Genomic DNA, 23570 nt, shown 5'->3' with positions numbered 1-23570 from the left:
GATAAAATGACTTTCTTTCTCCTGTCATGATTTCATTGTTCACACAGAACAAGCCTCAGGTAACCAGCTGGCAGTAGACCGGTTGGATGGTGTGCATTTAGGCTGTGGGGGTGGGGCTGCAGTGAGAAAATTGAACCAGAATCAACTTTTGGAGAAACACAACCTGTAACGCTGTACAACCCTCCCATGAGGAATTACTAGGAAGCAGGGAACACATTTCTCTTTGTTTGATAACGTTAAAGGTAAAGTTAGGCTTTGCTGACGGCTTCCCGACTCATTTTAAAAAAGATGAGAGAAAGAGAGAGAGAGAGAAGCAGTGGTCGACCACCACAACACCTGATAATGGTGCCACAGCCGCTACATACACATCATACATGTATTATGGGAGTAAGGTAAAAGGAAAATAGAATTACCGTAGTTTTAAAAAAAAATTTCCATATGTTTTCATGTATGAAAAGACCCCAAATGAACACTGTAAGTGGACTACTTGATTACTATAATTATTATTTAAACAGCAATTGTATAGGAGCGATTCTGTCCCAAGCTTTTTGATCCATATAAGCGGTTGATCACTGTAACCGTGATTACTATAACCGGTTTCCACTGTACTTTTTTATTTTGTTCCATTGTAGAATTTTTTAGGGCACTAAATGGTGGATACAATAACACACTCAGCATTCAGAGACTCAAATAACATGGCATAGGGTAAATGTAGTGCACTAATGACACCAATGACTTTCCAGACAAAGTTCACATATTCGTCGAGCTGAATCTCTGATGGCTCTCCCACCAGCGCCAGTACCAGAATCTGACAGTGGAACTAGCGAAGCAGCTGTGTAGTAAAGGAACCGCATCAGCTGTCAGTCTCAGACGGTCCTGGCTTTGACATCCAATCCTAAAGTCCATCATATCACCGGAAACATAGTGATCTTGTCTAAAATAAGAACCGTACACGACCACGTTATAGATGCACCAGTGAAGTCTAAAAACTGGCATATTTCCTTTTCTTGTTCCTTGTCCTGAAAACTGTGTGTGGACTTGATGTCCTGACAGGTTGGAATTGCATCCAACACAAACAAAAAAATATTTAAAATGGGTCATGAAAATATGCTTTTATTTTTAAAAACAGACTCAATTTTTAATTTTAGAATTAATAGATAAAAAGATGATATAGTAAGTATTTTGGGCAGCAGGATAGTTTATGTGGGGTTGAGTCAATAAAATCTACTGTTTGTGTTAATGAAGGACAAAGGACAATGGATAACCAGCCTGGTCACTGGAGTAAAACGTTGGCATTGTACGTTTCTGCAAACCACAGAAACGTTGAATATCTACGTTTCAACACATGTAGTACGTAGCGAACCATTTTAACATTTCAACAATACATATCATATCAAAATGTCAACAAAACGTATCATCTCAGCATTTCTACAAAACGTATCATATCAACATTTCCAAAATACATATCAGCTGACTTTCCTATTAAGTGGAGGAGGGGTCGGTGGATGGTTAGTAAGTTTGGCAGCAAGTTGGAAGTCAGCAGAGAGCATGGCTCAAGACCACCTTGAAACCAATGCCCGCTTCCCGTTTCAACCAACAAAAACAGGTGTTTTTAGCAAGACATCAGGACATTTGCAGCCATTTTTCTGACGAAAAACTGGGTGTTTTTAGTAGTCTTTGTGCCTAAACCTAACCAGACCTTAACCACAGCATTGTAACATCATAAAACATCATTATTCAACGGGTAGAAATGTTAATATGCTACATTTGTAGAAATGTTGATATGATACGTATTACACATGTTGAAACGTATATATATTCAACATTGCTGTGGTTTGCAGAATCATTCAATGCCAACGTTTTGTTCTGGCAATTGGGTTGGCTACAGGGTTACTGCACAGCGACTGATTTAACTGTTCAGCAGAGTGGTGGTGTGTGGGAAGAAGCTGTTCTTATGTCTGGTAGTTTTGGTGTACAGTGTTCTGTAGCGCCTACCAGAGGAGAGAAGTTTGAAAAGATTATGTCCAGGGTGTGAAGGATCTGCTGTGATTTTCCTTGCCCGTTCCCTGACTCTGGAGGTGTACAAGTCCTGAATGGTGGACAGGTTGGCACCAATGATCTTTTCTGCAGTCCTCACTGTCCGCTGTAGTGTGTTACTGTCCTGTGTGGTGGCTGACCCAAACCAGACAGTGGATGTGCAGAGATCAGACTTGATGACTGCAGTGTAAAACTCAATCAGTGGAGTGGAGTAGTAAACAACTCTGTGCTTCTGTTTCCACAGGAATTGAAAGATTGTAATTGTTGCTGGTTGTCGCATTGCGTCAGAGGACATTTGCATAAAGTTGAGCTTTTCTCAACTTTCCCCTGTAGTGTTGCTGGGCACTCTCTGAATCTCCCATAGATCTATTATAACAACTGGATACTGGGCCCAAAGATGGCACCTATTCAGTTGAATAAGAATTGCTCGCCTGGTGGATGAAAAGCTGTTTTCCAGCTTCCAGGTTTGCTTTGGTGTTGTGCAGCCTACTAAATATGTGCGGTTATGCTCCCACTCCACCACTAGACTTAACACTGGGATGATGTCACAGATTTTAAAATCGCTTTTCTTCGGCTCGAGGAAAGTTTTACAAATATAAAACCGCCATGGATTAAAAATTCATAACACAAAGAGTAATAATTCACCTTATTTGGAGATTGAGGTGTCCTGTCAACAGTTTTATAGAGTTGACAGTGGTCTATGGAGAAAGTGCTTTTAGGGCTGCAGGGGATTTTTTTGCTGTAATACAGCGAGTGGCCACTGGGACAAATAGGCAGGAAGGCTGAGTGGTAGTTCTGTATCCAGTTCTCATTCATATATACATTCATGGGGGCACTGTGCTGCAAAGCCAGGTCTCATTTAAACTGAATAACAGCCGTTGCTGTCCCTTCTTGTAAGTCCATATGTGTGAACGTCCTGTAAAGGTAGAAGAGCAGTGGGAAGAGCACACATCCCTGGGGGCCGCGGTGATGACTGCCTGAGTGCTGAGTGCTGGATTTTCCCCAGCCTCACCTGCTGCTTCCTGTCTGTCAGGAAGTTTGTGATACACTGAAAGATGGAGGCGAGCACAGTGAACTTCTGGGATGATGGTGTTGAATGCCGAGCTGTAGTCCACAAACAGGATGCTTGCATACATCCCTGGGAAGTGTTTCAGGATGCAGTGCAGTCCTATGTTGACTGCACCATCCACTGACCTGCTTGCACAGTAGGTAAACTGCAGGGGACCTGTGATGTCCTTCACGTGGGTCAACACAAGTCTCTCAAAAGACTTCTTGACCACAGATGTGAGGGTGACGGGCCTGTAGTCATTCAGTCCTGTGATGGAGGGTTTTTCCTTTGCAATTCTGTGCTTGTACTCTGATCCAACTGTGACTATGTTGTTTCTAGGTGCAAGTTCTCCTTTGACCACTAGATGTCCTTCTGTATTTCATGTTGCCTAAAACGAAAACGGTTATGATACAGAAAACAGGCATGTACAGAGCCATGGTCAGGTGGAATTCATTGCCGGTAATGTTGTTAAAACAGTATCTCCAAACATTTCAGGAACCAAAATTGAATTGTCTGTGTGTAAACTAGGGGAAAATATTGTAAGAAATAAAATGTAGACCTGGGTGAAAGTAGAAATCACCTGTATGCAGAGAATGAGTAATGTATTTTCATACATTTCTTGGACTTAAATGTGTGAAAACGCAGGATAGATAAATATGTAATTTAAGAGTGTCATCAGACAATGATTTATGTTTAGTAATATGTGTGAAGAAAGAAAGTCCAGTTTGCTATGAATTATTTGAATTGTGATTGGATTATAATTTGTGTTTGGCTTGATGTCCCGTTGAGGAACTGACAATTTAGTTTCTCTTCTGTATGTACTTAATTTTTAATTCAATGAGATAAGCTGGTTTGTTTGTGTTTATGTGTTTTATGTGTTTGTGTTATGATTGTATGTGTGATGGGCCCCAGGAAGAATAGCCTGGAGTTCACTAGCTGTGCTGGTGCTAATGCAGTTCCTCATAAAGAAAGAAAAGAAATGATCGCTTCATCATGACAGCTGCTGGGTTTAACTGCAGCCAGAGATCGTGTTGTTGTCCGTAGCGCACACACACACACACACACACACACACACAAACACACACACACACACACACACAACCATGCTGAGCTTATTGACCACGCCCCTCTCATGAATAATTCATCACCTCCCGTCGACCGGAGGAGACTCGTGCCACCGGAGCTCTTCAGACGTCAGCTCGTGCTCACCGGAGGAAGGAGAATAATGGTCATACTTTCGCCATCCGTCTATTGATAAGGAGATACAAATATCCGGTAATGAATGGGGAATTGGGAAGAGTGGGAATCGCCCTCACGCTCAACGTCGTTGTTTTTCTACCGGGTATTTACAGAGGAGCACACACACCGAGGGCTTGATATTAACCCGACCGTGACCGACCCATTATCTGCCGGTCTGACGTTATTCGTACGGCCGGAGATTTGAAGGAAAACAAACACCCAAGGTAGGTTTCTTGTTTTCCTCTTGTACGTGTGTAAGTGTGTGTTTGTGCGTGTGAGCGAGGGTAAGATGATGCGTGTGTGTGTTTGTGTGTGTGTGTGTGTGTGTGTGTGTGTGTGTGTGTGTGTATGTGTGCGTGCGTGCGTGTGTATGCGTGTGTGAGTGAGGCTCACATTTCTTACCACCACAGCCCTAATATTCAAGATATTTGATAGATAATATTCAATAATAATATTAATATAATATATTTTGGCTTATTATTATTATTATTATTAGTAGTAGTAATAGTAGTAGTGTTGACGTTGTTATTTTTGTAATTATTATTATTATTATTATTATTATTATCATTATCATTATTATTATTATTGATGTTGTTCTTATTATTGCTATTATTATTATTAGTAGTAGTAATAGTATTTATTAATCATAATAATTCTACATTCTTGCAGTCATCATAATGTGGTCCCTGTTTAATTGTTGGGACCTTATAATAACTTCAAAGATAGACTCACCACAGCAGGTCTGAGTTGCTGAAGAAATATAAAGCTGAAAGTCATTTTAATATTTTGTATAAATCAACCTGCAGTTTACACACAGTTTTTGATTGAGCAGCAGCAGAAAATAATGATACTAGATGGATTAAAGTAAAAGGAGCGTACACACAGGCTGGAACAGATAACCCGTCAAGAGGAACTGTATGTGTGTGTAGAGGAGGGAAAAGGGTTTTACTTTTCCCGCCCTTCTCTAACTGTCTCCCATTCTCATTTCTACCCTGTTTTCTCTTACATTTTGGTCACATTTCAAATTCTCGTTGCTTGTACTGGGCCGGACGTTTGTTTGAGCCAGCTGGTGGTTAACAGTTGTTTTGGCAGGAAGCAGAAATCCTTTGTGTGGAAATGAGGGGATTATCTCTCACAACATTATGTCCATTATTAATCTATATCAATCTGCTGGCTCTGAGTGTGTTCCTGTAAGCACTGGAGGTGGAGATGATTCACTTTATAAGATCAGATCACTCAGTTAGATTTGCCCATGTATCTATATCTCCCACTAGCCGACCTATCTATTTATCTATCTACCTATCTGTCTAATATTCCCATCTATAAAATAGCAGAGAGTCATGTACATACCATGAACACTATTTTTTTCACTGTTTTCACTGTTTTATTTCCGATTTTTGAGGGCACTGTAATTTGCGGATACATTTACATACTCAGTATTTGTGTTTCGAGTGATTTTCTGACACAGCTGACAATATGTAAGGATATCTGTCTATCCATCTACAGAATGTATTGTCCAGATACCCATGAGCAAGTATGAGTATGTTGTTTTTTTTCTTTGAACATGTTTATTTCAGAAATAGATCATTCTGGTCAAGTTGTTTTTTTGTCATATTTTGTCTCCTCACAGCCTCTCTCTGGCTTCTTTCCCTAGACAGTGACGATGCAGATGGGTGTAATCCCATGTTAATCTGCCTAACCCTGTAGTACATAGTCTGGGTTTAACACTACTCTGATTAAACGCCCTCCCACCATGTCAGTCATTAGTTTAATTAGATCACTCGCACAGCATCACTAGTGCTAATTAAAGGACTTTGTTAAGTGCCATGCCATTGTATTGTGGTGATTAATTTTTTTTGCTAGTTTTTTAACACTCTCCACAAATTCAGTATTGATCCCAACATTTAATACATGCATCTGCCAATTAAATGTATTCTTAAATAAATCTTCCCAACCTGTCTTGCTGATACTGTCGCATATTAAACCCAGTGTGCTAACAACAATAACAATAAATGATAGGATGTTTATCACAAAATAGTGTGATAACTAATATAAAGTAATACATACAGTAGCCTTAGCATGCAGTGCCTGTGCGTGAGCACTGTTCATCACTCTGACTTCCTGTGGGAAGAAGCTGTCTCGGAAATGGGCAGCGTATGATTTAATGCTCCGGTATTATTTTCCAGATGGCGAGAGTGAGAATAGTGTGTAGGCTGCCTGACTGGTGTCCTTGATCAGCTTTTCAGCTTTCCATATTGCAGTGGCTAATGTACCTATGATGGAGTTGTGTGTGCCAGTAATTTTTGAGGCTGTCCTTCAGCAGTTTGCAGTCCTAAGCGGTCCAGCTGCCATGCAGGAGTGTAATGCACCCTATCAGGATGCTCCCAGTGTGGCAAGTGATAAAGGTTCCAGGCATAAGTGGAAATATTATACTGCCTCACTACATAAAGAAAAGCAGAGGTGCCAGTCCAGTGTTAACATAACTGTGCTTTCAATTTCAACTTCATGCATTCCTCCAGATGTGGAAAAACAAAACAATTATCTAAGTATGACATACAACAGTTGTAATATATTATATTATGCATGAGATAATGTTTGCTGTCAAGTCTCCACCTCAGACCTATTTCTGATTAGAAACTGAAAGCCAGTTTCCATTTTGGATCTGGTTCATGGTCGGCAAAATGCCCGGATTGATCAGCTCCAATGCTAACAAATCTTATATCGAACCTTTCATCTCTCCTCACACTTTTTTTGTTGCAAAGAGCAATGACTTGTAGGTAGCAACTTCTCATATGTAGCCAACGTTCACTGTCGCTGGTTAAAATGACATCACCGGTGGCAAATTAGATGTTGCTGTAGGTAATTAACGTTAACGTCCAACTAAAATAAAAAAGTTTGTCTTTTCTTTTGTTAATGTGCTCTCCACAGCTGGTGTCTATATTCACTGGTGATGTCATATGACTTGAAGAGTCTCCCATCTAAACTTCAGTTCACACCAGTATTTGTGAAGTACAGTAGGCTACAGCTGTTAACTGAATGTGTCAGATACATATAATTAACATTTCATCTTATTTTCAGGTCACAGATACAGGTTATGAAGATTAATTTGGCTGCCACTAAAAATGCAGTGTTTCTGTCTCTCAACCAACAAAATGTGATTGGACATCTTTGAGTTTGTTATTTTAGTCTTTAGTTACTTTCAAATGTTGAAAGGTAAACCTTATAAGATTTGATAAGTGCATTCAATACTGGATTCAAATGCTACCAAACACCATCCCTATTCCTGTTCATCTTTTGTTTTGAATAACTAAAGTAACTATTCACTCTCTCGCAGTCAGAATGGCCACTGGTGAGAGCTGAGTAGAGCCAACTGTGCCCAGTGACAAACAGGGAAATAAAAAGTCTCTGACTTTATACTCCGACCAACCCACCAAAATCCTCTTGAGATACACCACCACAAAGAGTTTTTGAAATCCAGTATGCAGGAATTACCTGACTTACTCTTCTACACAAAACACACTGCAGGCGCTGCTCATTGTTTCTAAATACTCCAACAAAAACATATGGAAGATATTATCTTTATATTTATGTTTTGGTATGACCTTGGTTTGGGCGTAAAGAATCTGAACGTGAATCACAGTGAGAGAACATCACTCACTTTATGGCAGAGGGATCTGCAGCAAATGGCAATCAGGAACCAAACAGACAGGCATGTGATTCCAAGGGGTAAAAAACATGTCCAGAAAATGTCCAGGTAACACACAGTATACTGTAAGGAGACAGTGGTATGAGGGGTAGGACAGTGGTATGAGGGGTAGGACAGTGGTAGGATGGTAGGACCCATCCATAGAGGGTCTAAAACCCACTTTGGGTTGCAACACAGTTTAAGAGCTGATTTACATTAAAATTGTAGAACGACATTAGAAATAGAAACTTCTGTACAATGTTCTCTAATGATGTACATGATGTATATGATACTTTCATGTGTGTGTTTTTTCTTTCATTGGACAGCCTAAGTTGTGTAGTGGCTGATTGGGAAAGCTCCCAGTACTCTCAGTTAGCCCCTTACATTGCTGGACACACTGCAAAAAATATAGAGGACAGGCGGCCGCACATACCCTACAACACCCAACAGCTGACAGCGCTGACAACATGTCTGTATGTGCAGGCATCCAGTGTAGTACAAAGACAGATGCGTGTTCATCTGCTGTCCATGTCTGTTTTTAGACTAAATCCAACATAATACATAATGTAATACATTTAGGAGCTGCAACGATTAGTTGATTAATCAATTAGTTGCCGACTATCAAATGAATTGTCCAAATTATCTGATTCCAGCTTCTGAAATGTGAATATTTTTAATCATAGTCTTTAGTCTATGACAGTAACCTGAATATCTTTAGGTTGTGGAATGTTGGTCTGAGGACACATTTGGCTTCGGTAAACAATCATGATAGTCATTTTTCACCATTAATTGATAGATTAATCGATAATGAAAATAATCATTAGTTGCAGCCCTACAACCATATATCATTCTAGAGAAATCTCCACTCACAGGGTTTCATTTAGCTTACTCATGTCTCCACACAGGAGATGTTGCTGGTCAGTGAAGTCCTCTAATTCTAAACAGTTTCCACTGGCAGCCACTTGGGGCCGCCAGCGTAAAGTCGCCTCAAGAGGCTTTAAATGACTTCAAAGAGTGTAAAAGTGAAAAAAGTTTACCACGTGAAGAAAGGGTAGAAGGTGAGCATATCAGTTGGCCCTTTGTTTATCTAAAGGAAGTTTTTTTGAGGCTACATGCGCACACACACGCTCCCTTCCTGTATGTGGGCAAGCTGAGGGAGTCCTGAGCAATTGCAGGAAGTCAGGATTTGCTTCTCTGGGGGAGAGAGATAAGAGTCTGGTAGAATGTGTGTGTGTGTGTGTGTGTGTGCGTGCATGAGTCTGTGTGAGTTTAGCTGAAGGCAAGGGTTTCTCTGCTATCGCTAATAACAAACACACGTATAGACACACAACCAAAGCCCAGTCAGACAAACCGGTCCTGTATGTGTGCTCTGGGTTTAGTGTGTGTCCGTGTGTTTGCAGATAAGTTGTGTGAATGATACTGGCGACTTCCTCCGCTCATAGCAAGCGGCAACTCTTTGTGTAGTTGTTAAAAGGGGAAATCCCTCTGAGGTGTTGAGGGAAAGGGTGCAGTCTGTCAGCGTAAAAGCCAGGTTGGCCTACAGGAGAAGCAGAGCGGACAACATATCCCAGCATTCCTTGAACCCCCATGAGGAACTAGCGAATTTGCTGGAGAAATAGATGTCTGCTCTGCTGCACCAATAAACACACACACACACACACACACAAAGATCTTATCTGGGAACAGGTAGAATCATTTGAATTGAATTTGCATGCTGTGCAGGTTAAACAACAATTTGAGAACTGTTCGTTTGCATTCACTATGTTTCTCTAAAGACCAGGACACTGTAACTTTAAAAAAGTGCTGAATGTTGGACATCAGAACCACAGCATTAGTTTTCATGCTTGACAGCTAAAAAGAAAGCAGGTCATCAGATTTATTCTTAACCTTTTGAATCATTTTTGCTTGTTTTTAATGTCCTTCATCTACTGCACAGGTTTATGGCATAGTCACTAGAGCTGCAGCTAATTATTTTCATAATCAATTAATCTTTCATAATCAATCACTTGGTCTATACAACATCAGAAAACTCCATCACAATTTCCCACTGCTCAAGGTGATGTTTTGTCCAACAAACAGTCTAAGAACCAAAGTATTCAATATTCAAAAAAAAGCAGCAAATTATCTCATTTAAAAAGCTAGAACCTTCAAATGTTTGGCAGTTTTGCTTGAAAAATGACTTAAACAATTAATGAATATCAACAAAATAGTTTCAGATTAATCTGCATCTAAATTTCTGTTGATCAGCTAATTGTTGCAGCTCTAGTAGTTGCTATATGTCACCCGGATATGCCATATATTGTTTTGTTTTGGGGTTTTTTGTTGTTGTTGTTGTTTTTTCAGGACAATTTAGGCTATACATGTAGTATTACTCTACATGCTCTGAGTGACCTTTTATGGAAAAAAAAAGCAGAGTTGCAGAGACTTATGAAATCTATTCCAAGGAGCATTGAAGCTGTTGCGGGGGCTCATGGTGAACCAACGCCATATTAAGAAACTTAGTGTCGATTTTCTTCTTGCATTTTGTCCTCCATCGGTGAGCTGTGCCTTATACCACAGGAACGAGAAAGGAAAACATAGAACGATGAGGGGTGGAGATTTCTCACCAGAAACAAGACCAGTGGTGAAAGATGTGTACAGATCCTAGAACCGCATTGCCCATCATGCACTTGCTAGTCCTGACAAGTCCATCCATTCCTCTCCTTGGCATTTGGTGAAGATCCGTAACATAGTTCTTATTTTTGGTACCATTTCCTAATAAGCCACCTCTTCATAAACTGTCTGTAATATTTAACTAATGGTTTTAATAATTTACCAGTGTTTGATAGATCAGTTATATTCTGGGTTATGAAGAAGCACTTTTGTCCATGGTCTTTTTCATTGGTAATGAGGCAGTTATAAATGTTAGTAATGCTTTAATAAGTGTTGGATACATTCTTAATAAATTTTGGTTTCGGATTTATAAAAAAAAAAAAAGTAGAGGATTTATTCACCATACAATTCAACCATCATAAAGGGCAGCTTATTAGAAAGCAGTACCTGTTTTTATGAACAGAACATGTGAAATTATTCACTCATTCACTTTTTACCAGGAATTCTATGTAGGACAACACGACACTACTGTATGAAGAAAGGGGAGCATGGTTTGATATAGTTATATATCTTGAAATGGGATTAATTAATAGCCACAAAAATACTGATGTGCTCACCAACAAATAGGAGAGTCGGTTTGGATCAGTAGCTGGGAAGAGGAGTAAAGAAAAGACTTTATGACGAAGCAAGAATGAAGACATTTACAGTAAACATGACTCATAATTCACAGACATGTTGTTCATTCTAGTTTTGCAATTGCCACATGGTATCCAGATCACTGGATGCTAACAGCACAAGCACACATCACTATTGTTCACATCACACTGAAACCGCACACACGTCCAGAAACAGTCACATGACTCACTAGAACAGAGATATTACTGAGAACCAGAGAAGCTCCCACTGACCATCCAGCAAAAGTCATATCGATGAGGTCAGCATCAGGCTGTAGTCTGGAGTTTAGAAGGTCATAAGGCCTAGCAGCCCCTCCCATCCCCACATAGTTTTAAAGAGACCAAAAAATTCTGTAAAACCTGCCACTTTGGGTATTTTTCCATGCTCAATTAACCTAAATGCCCCACTATATCTTTTGAAAACTTTTTTATTCATTTAAAAATAATTGGATGTTCCAGAGTTTCTCTAGGTGATGGTCGGAAAGCTGATTTAGATGAGTTTATATATTTCCTAATTTTTCCTCATTTAAACAATGTCCTTTATTCCCTTTCTTACATATTTATCTCTGTTTAGATTGTGGACTCTCTGTGTTATGAGTTAATAAATATAGCTGTGAGAACTGCATAAAATTTTGTTGAGGAGTAAAGGACTAAAAAGGAATAAAAAGTATGAATTTAAAAAGCCAGGAATCATCACCAAAGTCACCAGGATTCATCTTCTGGAGACTATGAATAGATAAACTGTATAAACTTTCATGGCAATCCATTTACTCATTAAAATGCTTGTTTCAAACTAACTTTGTTTAGTGCACATCATAGTGATCAGCATCTACTGCAACACAAAATAAAATGTTTTTGGTGGGGACATAAAAAATATATTTATTATTTATTTTTATTATTTAGTTATTAATCAATTATCAAACCAAAATGTCTACATTAATTTATGAATAATCTAAAGCCTCCACTGTTTTTACTATTGGAATAGCACATTTTTCCATGTAATGTTTGCAGTAATGTGTAAGAGGATATATTTAGTAATAAAAGTTATTAGAAGTCACAGATTTACTGTTTTAAGTAGTAAAAATAAATTAATTGAATAGATGTTTAGATAATTTTGTATATAATAACAATTATAGCTTATGTATATGTCATGTCAGATGGTAATATTAAAACCAGTGTGGGGCAGTATTTGGGTCGTCCATCTGTGCTGTCTATGCGTGTGTTGTTGCGTAAATAAAGTGGGGCAACTTTTGAATGTGCAACCAGGCATGGTAGCTAATGTTTGGATGATGACGTGGCTTATTTACTTCTGAATGAAATAGATAAATAAAGGTCAACAGAGAACTTCCAACATGCCTGCTGTACCTAAACTTTATCTCCTGCTTGACAGATGTGTGAACAATATGGTAACACTTTGTTTTAGGAGCAGCTCTCAGAGAGTGTAAAAGGAAAACGGTGTAATTTGATGATGTAAAGGTTTCGTTGTTAGCATCAACAGGAGCTAGCCAAATCTCCTGCACTGTATCTTTTATGTTGCTATTAAATTTGGACAAATATCTTCTGTGTTCATGTGTTCAAGACAAAAAGTTAGAGGAGGTCAGATGGGGCAGTAACTGACGACAGATGGTGTATGTGTCCGTATGTGTGTGAAAGAGATACGGTAGAGAGATAAGTGTGGTGTTTGCATGTCCCTCTCTCTCTCTTTCACACACACACAGACACTCGCATGAATGAGCTTCTCACCATGTAAATGCTGAGTCATATTTACTGGCTGCAGACTCCCATGTGTGACTCAGACCAGTTTCTTTATTTTCCCACTTCTCTCTAATTTCATTATCTATTGATTTCTGTGTTTGTCGTCATAAATCGTCAGTACTTGTGGTGTTCTATTACACTCGCATTATGTGCTTTATAGGAGAAACTTGAAACTTGCCTCATTATGAGCTTGTTTTTTATTTTTAAAGCTGCACTCATTATTATTTCATATTAACAATGGATTAATTGATTATGGGTAATGTGAAAGGTATTAGTGACAAACCCACAAAGACTCATCACCAAACTCTCTCAGCTCTGTGGCCTCATATAGCATCTTTTAGCTCATTGTTTCGGTTTGTGGCCCACAACTTATATGTTTTGGTTCTGTCTCATCAGTGTTGTTTTTCCGAATGCAGAGGGCAGGTGTTTTAAACAGACTTAGTACTGATTAACTAAGTTAGCGGCCAGCTGGTAGACATAGTGCAGCATTTAGCAATTAAAGAGCTAGATATTTTTCTCAGTAGTTGGTTGAGACAACAACAGACCCAAAAAGAGAGTGAATGTTGGACTTCAGGTGGACAAAAACATGATTTCAAATAAATGATAATGTTGCTCTGTGTCTGATGATAGGCACTTGTGCTAACATAATAGCCATAAATAGCAATAAAAACTTAATATGCTGATAATGTGTCTAAAATGTTGTGCACAGCTTGTTCTACTGACCCCAAGTGGCCAAAATTAGCTATTGCTGATTATTTTTTAAAAAGCATTTATTTTGTATTTATATAACTTTAAAAACAACTGTCTGAAAAAAAAATGCAAATACAAAAGTGAGAATCTGGTTCAAAAATTTTTGAATGAAACTTCAGAATATCGATTGAATTCATCGTTATATATTTTCATATTATTTATTTAGCTTTCATGTCGTTCTGTCTCTCTCTCAGCCAGACACAAAGGAGTCTTGCTCTATTTTTCCAGCCACTGTCTAATTTGTCGACAGTGCATTTACATAAAAAGGCAACATTTTTCTTTTCTGGACACATGTACTGTCACAATAATGTATGTGCTGCTGTTCACTCATGCGTGTGTGTGCGTGTGTGTATGTGTGTGTGTCTGGATGCAGCCTTGGTTTTTAGACTCAATCCCATCATTCCTGCTCGCTTGTCACCGAGGATTAGCACACTGACACACATTGCGCACACATGCCCGGCTAAGCTAGCCACTGCTGCTTGCAAGTCTTATCTAGGAACAAGATGACATCTAGCTGCTGCAACTAGGAGCTTTTGTGGGGTAGTTTCTCAGACAGGGATTAAGCTTATTCCTAGACAAGCCATGCAAATAGTTGTGGTTTTGTTTTCCCAGGTTTTGAGATATGCTGTTGAGACTGGTTTTACTGAGGATGAATATTTGTTCTTTTAAATGACTGTTGACACAATGTATTTATTCAAGAATTAGTTTTAAGATAGATATATTGACAGCAGTGTTTTATCTGACCGGTCAGTCAGGACACTTTTCTATCCTTTCGCCTCCCTCTCATAAACACACACATACAAACACATAGGCATCTCTGTATAGTACGATTTGTCCTTGTGGAGTCACCTCTCTTCTTTTCTCTCCATACTCGCTCTGCACCTGGTGATAGAGTTTTCAAAACACCTGATCTACTCTCCTGTGGACACACACACACAAACTCGAGATCGTTTCCCCCGAGAGAAAATGTAGTGAACAATGGTAAGAGAGAGTCAGAGAATATGATGCATGTCTCTCTCTCACATTCTCACATTGTAATGATGATGTACTGTGGGGCTCATCAATCATCTACCAATATGTTTACTGTATGTGTCTTTGTCCATGCCTGCATTTGTAGGGATTGTTTGAAAGCTGAACTAAAATTTGAATTCTCCTCAATTATGATACTGCAACTATTGTTCAAAATAGTTGAACATATTTGTGGAAACAGTGTCAAGGCCTCTGCGTAGGCGTCTATATAAGTTGACAAATTTCCTCATTCAGAGGTGGTGGACTGGGTGGATGGGTTATGCCAAACTGTTCCAACCACGAGTGGTAATAACATTTCCAACCGCAAGTCAGGACAGTTTTGAAAAAACTTAAACTACAATCATCCGCTAACCTTAACGCTGTGGTTTTTATTGTTGCCATGGTGACAAATATCAACTAACTTTAAGGAAGTACTAACTTTAACCCACACCACATGTTTCTCTAACCTTAACCACAGTGTTGTCACGTCATAAAAAAAACATTAATTTTTAACAGTGACTTGTAACGGTTTTGGAAAGCACAGACATATGACGTCCTGCTGATTTTGGTCGACAGGGGCACCAGACTATAAAACAGTCATGTGTTGTTCTGGAGTGCATGGTCAAACAATGTATTTGGTTATTAAATTTAGAAGAATTGTTGTGTTTTTCCCATGGCAGCAGTTGTAAAGTAAAGACACGTGTTGTCAACTTCTATGCGCTATTAACTGGCAAATGTTATACCATACATTAATTCTACAAACGTTGATATAGGGCTTTATTTGCCCCGTTTTCTACAAATCTACCATTACTGGTTTAAGTGGTCCATCCCTTTACAACATTTAAGATTTGGAAGGACCCATTATGCTTTTAGCTAGCATGTTAGGCCAGCTAACTAGGTGTTGATGAAGTCATGCTTTGCCCCAATCCCATACTTCATACTAGTTGTATACAATATGTGCTATAGGGCTACTAACCATTTAGCAGATAGTATACAAAAACAGAGTAATATGTTTGTTATCAGACGTCAATCAAACTATGACTAATACTGGCCAATTAAACTTTACAAGGACAAAGCAGAATGTTTTGTAAAGACTGAATTATTTCTTTTTGGTTTGTTTTCTCTGATCTTTCTGGCTTTGCTTCACCATCATTCACAATTAATTCTAATGTTTTTCAGCTATGAGCAGCGCTTCCATTTTCTTTGTGTATTGCATTGTGGGACAATTTTGTCCATCAACAGCACACTCAAAAATGTGTGTTTTCATTAGCTGTTTTGAGTATAATTAATTTGTCACTTTTATAATGTGAACACACTTCATACTCATATTACACGAAGAATTAGGAGAATAAGAAGTATAGAATTGGAACTCATATGTCTGATTATTTGTCTTACATGTATCATCTATTATCGGATGCCACATTGCCTTTACTACTTCAAATCTTCAGAGTAAGTCATGAAAATTTTCTCTAGCCATTCAGCAACATAGCCAACACATAGAGAAAGTACATTTTCAGGACCTTTTTCTTTTCTCATTATTTTGTTTTGAAAGCACTGTGGGGGTTATTTATTTTCTCAAATGTTCTACGGAGGACACTGAGACAGGAAATAAGCAACAAAGATGTTGCTGTAATCACTGGTGGTCAACAGAGGGACAGAGGTCAGTGGTTACTTAATGCTGCTTAAAATGTGAACACCTGCTGTGTTTTCAATGACAGTCTTAACCCTGATATACAGTACATAGAGACACACAGATAAACAGATACACATTCAGGTCACACTCTTTGAATACGCACAAACACACACGCAAGCCACTCTGTATCTTAAACTCACTCTCTCTCACACAGTTAAACAGACACAAAAAGATTTTCTCTCAACATTTCTCTCAGTAATTTTTGTGTGTATGTAGAGGAATAGTAATTTTCTGCTCTGATGGGTGACTCTGCCAGTGAGTAATTGACTTAATTAGAGAGAAAGAGAGAGAAACTGACAGAGACGGAGAGGTGAGGTTTTGAATTAAATTTTCAGCTTTTCTCTATTTTCTTTTTGCACCGTGATCAAGGGCTTAGATCAGGTCTGGAGGGATGTGAAGGAATAGTTGTACATTTTACATTAAAATGAAGATTCAGATTTGGGAAAACTTTCTAAATCTGAATTCTCAAAATCTTAAATATATCTAAAAGCAAGAGATATAATTGTACATATAGTGTGTGTATACATATATACAAACATTTGCTTCTGTCTTTCTTGACTAACAATAGTAATCATGGAGACTTAACCTCACCTTAACCATAACCACGACATCCTTAACCCCCTAACCCTAAAAATGAACGGTTTACCCAAGCAAAACAATTTTTTGTCCCTAAATAGAGGTAAGTCCCCATAACGTGACTGTGTGACCAGATGATTGTCCTCACAATATAATTAATGCAAGTACACACACACACACAAACACACACTCTGGTAATCTCGGTTTGACCACCTTTATGATCTTCTTAAAGACAAATGGATTTGCTATCTTCTTTGACTTAATCCATGACTCCGTAGTGAAGAGTTAACTAATCCAAATTTAGGATGTGTTTCAAAAAAGGACTTTTTAAGAAAGGGTTAACCAGAGTCGTCAGCTCTTCGCAGATTTTTTTTTTTTATCATATTGCACATACAGCTACTGTATGTTATTCTTCATCTGTGAGGATGTTCGAACTTGTATAAACATTCTCTTGTCATGCCTTCGTGTTCAAACGCTGCAAAAGTAACTTTTAACCAACACACCAAATGCAAACTTTAGCTAACGCACCAAATGTAACTTTTAGCTAATGTACCAAATGTAGCTGTCAGCTAACACACCAAATGTAATCTTTACATTTGGTAAAAACACAAAACACAAAATTATTTTATAACAAACAGGCTGTCATTGCCTTGTCCACAAGTTTGCATTTATTCCACTAATAGAATCAAGTATTCCTCTCCTTACACATGAAAAAAATAACTGGCAGCCATGGGATTGGCTCTTGGCTGTTACCAGACAAACAACATTGTAATAACATTATATAAATTACTGTGTGAAAAACGGACTCTGTGAACACTATTAAATCTGGATAAATAAAGTTAAATGAAAAAAAAGGCAGCTGAAGGAAGTGTCTCGACTGTCTTCAGTATGTGGATCATATTGAGTCAATGCTCTCTCAAGCAGTTTTGTTTGGAGTTCAGACTGGTTCTATTTGGAAGCCTTATCATAAATTGATAGTGAGGGCTCTGCAGATGTCAGGAACGCAAAAGAAAAAGTCTTGCTCTTTTTCTGAAATTATTCTATGAACTTAAATATGCTGTTTGTAAGATTTAGTGGCATTCAGCAGTGAGGTTGCAGATTGCAACAAACTGAGTACCCTTCCCCTTTCCCCTTCCAAGCAAGAACCTACAGTGGTCGCAAAACTCATGAAAAATGCAAAAGGCCCTCTCTAGAGCCAGTATTGGGTTTATCGGTTCTGGGCTACTGTAGAAACAACAAGACAGGCTCCATGGAAGAGGACCTGCTGTAGATATAAAGGGCTCATTCTAAGCACAACGGTTCTTATTTTCATGTGATTATACACTAATTAAAACATACTGATAAATATTATATTCCATGTCTGCCAAGTCCGTTCCACTAGATGCCACTAAATTCTACACACTGCACCTTTAACTAGGACTAAATGATACTATTGGAAACATGACAAAATACCCAGTTGACAGTTTGTCAGTGTTTGAAAATGCACATAAATCAAAGTATTAATATGTGCGTGTGTGTGTGTGTGCGCGCGTGTGTATGTTGACATCTCAGTGTGTGAATGAGAAACAAGGAAATGACTGTCTGTACTATTTTAATCTGCCATCTGTTCGCTGCTCTGACTCTGATCATTTCATTCTCAGCACATACACAAACGCATATTTCTTCTCAAATTTAAATCAGCTTTATCATATGACAAGGAAGGGTGTGGATAGAACAGCACAGAACATCACTTACAGAGAGATACTTTCACATTAAAATTACTCGCTGCATTAGTGTGTGTGTGTGTTTGTGTGTGTGTGCAATGTACTGTCTAACCGAAACTGTTTTATGACTTAATCAAAAGATTTGAGCCAGAGTTTAAGTTGTGGATTTAATCAACGTGACAGGCCCTTCTGTACATATTCTGAGTGCTTCTATTGCTAAATTGAAGATGTAGTTAGCGGTGTGTAAAAGCTTTTCCTGTAAGAGTCACATTGGATCTGTTTTGCTCTGAGATCCATGGAAACTCTCCGCATTTCTAACTGAATCACCTTTTGGTTGCTGTCCTTAAACAACTCACACATAGACACACATACACACACACCAGCATACACCAGCAGGCGAACAGGGTTATATTCTAATACGTATCCTCAATAATGGATCGCTTAGCAACGGCAGATGGTTGCCTGGCAACAATATTACCAGCCAAAGAGTTGGGTGTGTTCCAAAGTCACGCTGTAGTAAAAGAAGAGAGAGACATTGTGTGTGTGTGTGTATGTGTATGTGCGTGTGCGTGTAATAATTCTACTGCCAGTCAGACAAATGTGATATTGAGAGTTAGCTATTTAACTACACCGTCATAAAGTATCTATTTAAAACAAGCATAGTCTCACACACTATAAACAGACAGTAAGAACCAGTGTGTAGATTATTCTTTCATCCAGGTATGTGGGTTGAATTCAAACTTTTAATAATCCCTAAAGGCCTAGTCAAAAAAACACACGTATCTTACCAGGAGATTTCATGCCGATCCAAGCTGTAGAGATGCTCAAACCGTGAATCACGTAACATTGTCTATGGGAAAAATGAATGGGATTTTTATTTCTGGAACCAGTGGCACCTGAAATAGTTCCTCCACTTTGTAACTCTATGATGTAGTTCACATGTCACACATGATATTTCCTCCATATGGGTGTGACTAGGATAGCTAGACAATCCTAGTGCCCCTACAGTAGAGAAAGAACAGTGTAGTCCAATGAGCTAAACACCATGCAGGAAGTTATATTTTCTAATGGTTGACTCTCTCTCTTTCTTTTGCTCCCTCTCTCCAGGAGGTGTTGACAGGAAGTGTTTGTGTGTGTGTGACCTGTCGTCGTGAGCAATCATGTTCCGAAATAGCCTGAAGATGCTGCTGGGAAGCAAAGGCCGCAAGAACAAGAACAGTGGTCAGTGTCACTATGTGTCATTATCTTGTGTGTACCCTATCATCTTGTGTTATGTTTGTAAGGTATGCCACTAGTCTGATTGTACAAATACAGTCATGTCTGAAGCTTCATGTATGTTAATTCTATGTAGTACACATATTACACGTGTATGTCTTTTCATTATCAGGCAGGGTCATAAAGTGTGGAATAGCTTTTTTCATATTTAGACACACACAGTGGAAACATATTTTTGTTTTGATGTCTTGCACCAGGTGGCAGTAGCATTGATTCAGACGGGTCAGAGGTCAGGATGATGGAGGGATTCACTCGTTCACTCCCCTCCTCTCCCCTTCTCAACCTTCGTCTGGGCAAAAGGACAACAGGTAGGACTGACTAACTATCATATATTTATCTGTCTATCCATCCATCTATCTTACATCAGAGGACATTCACCGTGCTGTGCTCTCATACGGTATCATAGCAATCTGTCGTAATTCAAATACAGGAATACACATTCACACAACACAAACAAGACAACATACACTCATCACACTGAGGGAGAAACAGATGGCAATCTCCAGTGGAACAGTGGGTAGCTACGTGGCTGACATTCTCAAAACAAACATGGCCGTGTGCCAGTGCCGCACCATATTCTCTGACTGTAGAAAAGTCGGACCACAGACGTCATAGGCGGAACCTGAACATTTGTTGCTCTGTTAGCAGCAGTGTCTGTAATCACATTCAGATGATCACAGAATATGTTGTTAAAGGCTGACATTAGCATGGCATCATGGCAAATTGCAACACGAAGGACTCAAAGGGAAAAGAAAAAGTAGTGTCGTGCGGCAAAAAAAGTTGCGTCTGTTTAACTTTTGCCACAACACAATCAAATACATGAAAGCGCACATTCCTGATAGATTACATTGTAACCTGAACTGCGTAGTTTTGTAATGTTTGTCTAAATATAGGATAATACTATTGTCACTGTGCTAACTCAAGAGTTGGAAAATGCTGTTTCATAGTATTAATAATGACTGCGTGGATTGCATGGATCTGTTACTCATACTGGACTTCATGGGTCATGACTGTATGTAAACAGTTTTAAATGACTCATTATAAGAGTAAGCAGCAAACCTCCCTGACTTTACTCTGACTCACTGGTGAAACAAACCTTTTTTTTAATACTTAATTGACAACAGCTTAACATAAATACATTTCAAGTTGGGAACATATACAAACACTATACATTACATAACACCATTGTGTGAGCAAACACTGCATGTAAATCTAAGACAGACATGAGAGAAAACTCAAACAAGCAAAAAATAGAAAAACAAAACAAAATAAAAGCCCAACACAAATATAAAGGGGTTAGTACATTGAAACAAAACTAACCACAAGAGCTGTGAAACTGTGCTTTGGCACAGCAGTGCTCTGAGCTAAATGCTATTGCCAGCATGCTGATGTTTCACAAGTATAATGCTTACCATCTTAGTTTAGCGTGTTAGCATGCTAACATTTGCTAATTAGCTCTAAACACAAATTACAGCTGAGGCTGATAAGAGTCATTGGTTGCGCAGGTTGGTCATAAACCAAAGTATTCGACAAATTTAAATGTTGACCTGATGATGGCGCCAGCTCTGTAAAAGTTGCAGCTAGGTCAGACCTAACATTTCAACACTTTCAACACAGCTGCATCTAATCTGTAATGTAAAGAGGCTGAAAGGGACGAGAGAATCAAGGTGAAACCATAACCAGCACTAGAATAGTTTCTTTTTTTCTCCCTCTCTGTCTCTCTCACATGCATACGTGCACACGCACACACATGTACATACACATGCACACACACACACACACACACACACACACACACACACGCACATGCATATGCACATACACACGCACGCACACACACACACACACACACACAGCTGTGACCTGTTACTCTGTGTCTGGCAGTAGAGGGGGTGTTGACCTTTGACCCTTCATTTGATCGTCCCTATGTGCCTCAGTGAGAGAGAAAACACAGAAATGTAACCCAGCCCCCTGCCAACCTCCTCTCCACTCTCCTCTCATCTCCTGCTGTTCCTCCTTTCCTTTCCTCTCCTCTCCTCTTCTGTCCTCTCCTCTCCTGCTCCTCACCTCTTCTCGCCTGTCCTCTCCTCCTCTCTCCACTCCTCTCCTGCTGCTCCTCCCCTCTCCTCTCTTCTCCTCTCCTCTCCTCTCCTGCTGCTCCTCCTCTGTTCTCTTCTCCTCTGTTCTCTTCTCCTCTCCTGCTGCTCCTCCTCTTCCTCCTCCTCAGGGTTGATTTGACACACTTCTCCTAAACATTACCATGTGGAGTCTCTCTCTGACTCTCTGTCTGTGTCTCTCTACTGCTCACTCTCTGTCAAAACAGAAACATTATCATGAGCCAAGGCAACTTCTTAAAGTCAGTACACCATGCCCACATACACAAACACACACAAGCTCTGATTTCAGTTTATTTCTATTCACTCCTTAACCTCTTCTTTGTGTTTTTGGCCTCCCTCTGCCCTTCCTCATCTTCTTCCTCCTCCCTCATGTCTTTCTCCTCCCTACTGTCGTTTCTGCCTCACAAAGGAAAAATGGAGTAAACAAATATTTACAATATAAATTGTTATGGCATAGAAATCTTTTAATTTCTGAGAAAACAGCTTTTCAAATCTGCAATAATTACTAAATGGAGCTAAAAAGAAAAAAAAAAAACTGCAATAACTAGCAATGGCTTCAGCATAAGAGCTGGATACTGGACCAAGAATGGCACCCATTCAATCCAATGAGAATTGCTTGGCTGGCGCATATGCCAAAAAAAGGTTTCTAGCCTCCGGGTTTGCTTCCACGTTGTGCGGTCCCCTGAATATGCGCAGTGGTGTTTTCCCCATTCGGCCCATAGACTTAACATTGTGATAATGTCGCAAATTTTTAAATTGCTTTTCTCGGTTCGAGGAAATTTTTACGAACATAAAACCTCCATGGATCAAAAATTCATAGTAGAAAGAGTCATAAATGACCTTGCTTGCAGTTTGAGGTGTCCTGTCAACAGTTTTACCGACATCTCTTTAACCACGGTGGTCTACTGCTTTTTGGGCTGCAAGGGGATTTTTCGCAGCAATACTGTGAAAAAATGGCTGCAAGGCTGAGCGGCAGCACGATATCCAGCTCTTATAATACATCCATGTTACTAGCAAGCTGGTGAGATAGCCATGGCTAGCCTTTGCTAAAAGTAAAGCTAAAATTACTTGTTTAATATGTTTTTGTTTTTTTGTTTTTTACTAAATTTGCTGTTATCTGTAATTGAAGAATATATGTACTTTAATGAAATCACTTCTTGGTAATTCAGTTTGTTGGTCCATATAACTTTGTGATGCGGAAGCTAAATCAAGTAAACTCCTGCTAATGCTAACTAGCTTAGCAGGTCTCGGTAGCTGCCATCTCAGCTTTTTAGTCTGGTGGAATTCATGCGGTTTCATGAGGTTAAGCTTCTTTAAGTCATATTTAAATGTATTAAATTGGAATTTATTGTATTATATTGATTTCAATATGGATATAAATAGTAGTTAGACTAGCAAAAACAGAGCTACATGTAATC

General features: G+C 39.0%; 1 protein-coding gene and 1 long non-coding RNA gene across 2 annotated transcripts in view; one reads left to right on the top strand and one right to left on the bottom strand.

Annotated features, from left to right (window-relative positions):
- The first annotated feature begins 4247 nt into the window (after positions 1 to 4247).
- Positions 4248 to 23570, top strand: part of tanc2a (tetratricopeptide repeat, ankyrin repeat and coiled-coil containing 2a) — a 54042-nt gene continuing 34719 nt past the window's right edge. Inside the window, exons 1-3 of the mRNA XM_067615980.1 lie at positions 4248 to 4548; positions 19868 to 19981; positions 20233 to 20343. Coding sequence (XP_067472081.1) covers positions 19921 to 19981; positions 20233 to 20343 — 172 coding nt within the window. The 5' untranslated portion in view covers positions 4248 to 4548; positions 19868 to 19920. The remainder of the gene's footprint in view (positions 4549 to 19867; positions 19982 to 20232; positions 20344 to 23570) is intronic.
- LOC137201120 (uncharacterized) lies at positions 21122 to 23464 on the bottom strand. Its single transcript, XR_010932129.1, has 3 exons — positions 22993 to 23464; positions 22465 to 22548; positions 21122 to 22346 (listed from the first exon to the last, which is right to left on the bottom strand). It is a non-coding gene; the product is annotated as an uncharacterized lncRNA (long non-coding RNA).

Source organism: Thunnus thynnus, chromosome 17 (genome assembly GCF_963924715.1).
Source record: "Thunnus thynnus chromosome 17, fThuThy2.1, whole genome shotgun sequence".
In the NCBI taxonomy this organism is placed as follows: domain Eukaryota; kingdom Metazoa; phylum Chordata; class Actinopteri; order Scombriformes; family Scombridae; genus Thunnus; species Thunnus thynnus.
The sequence above is the reverse complement of the archived record's forward strand: the minus strand, read 5'-3'. Positions and strand labels throughout refer to the sequence as shown.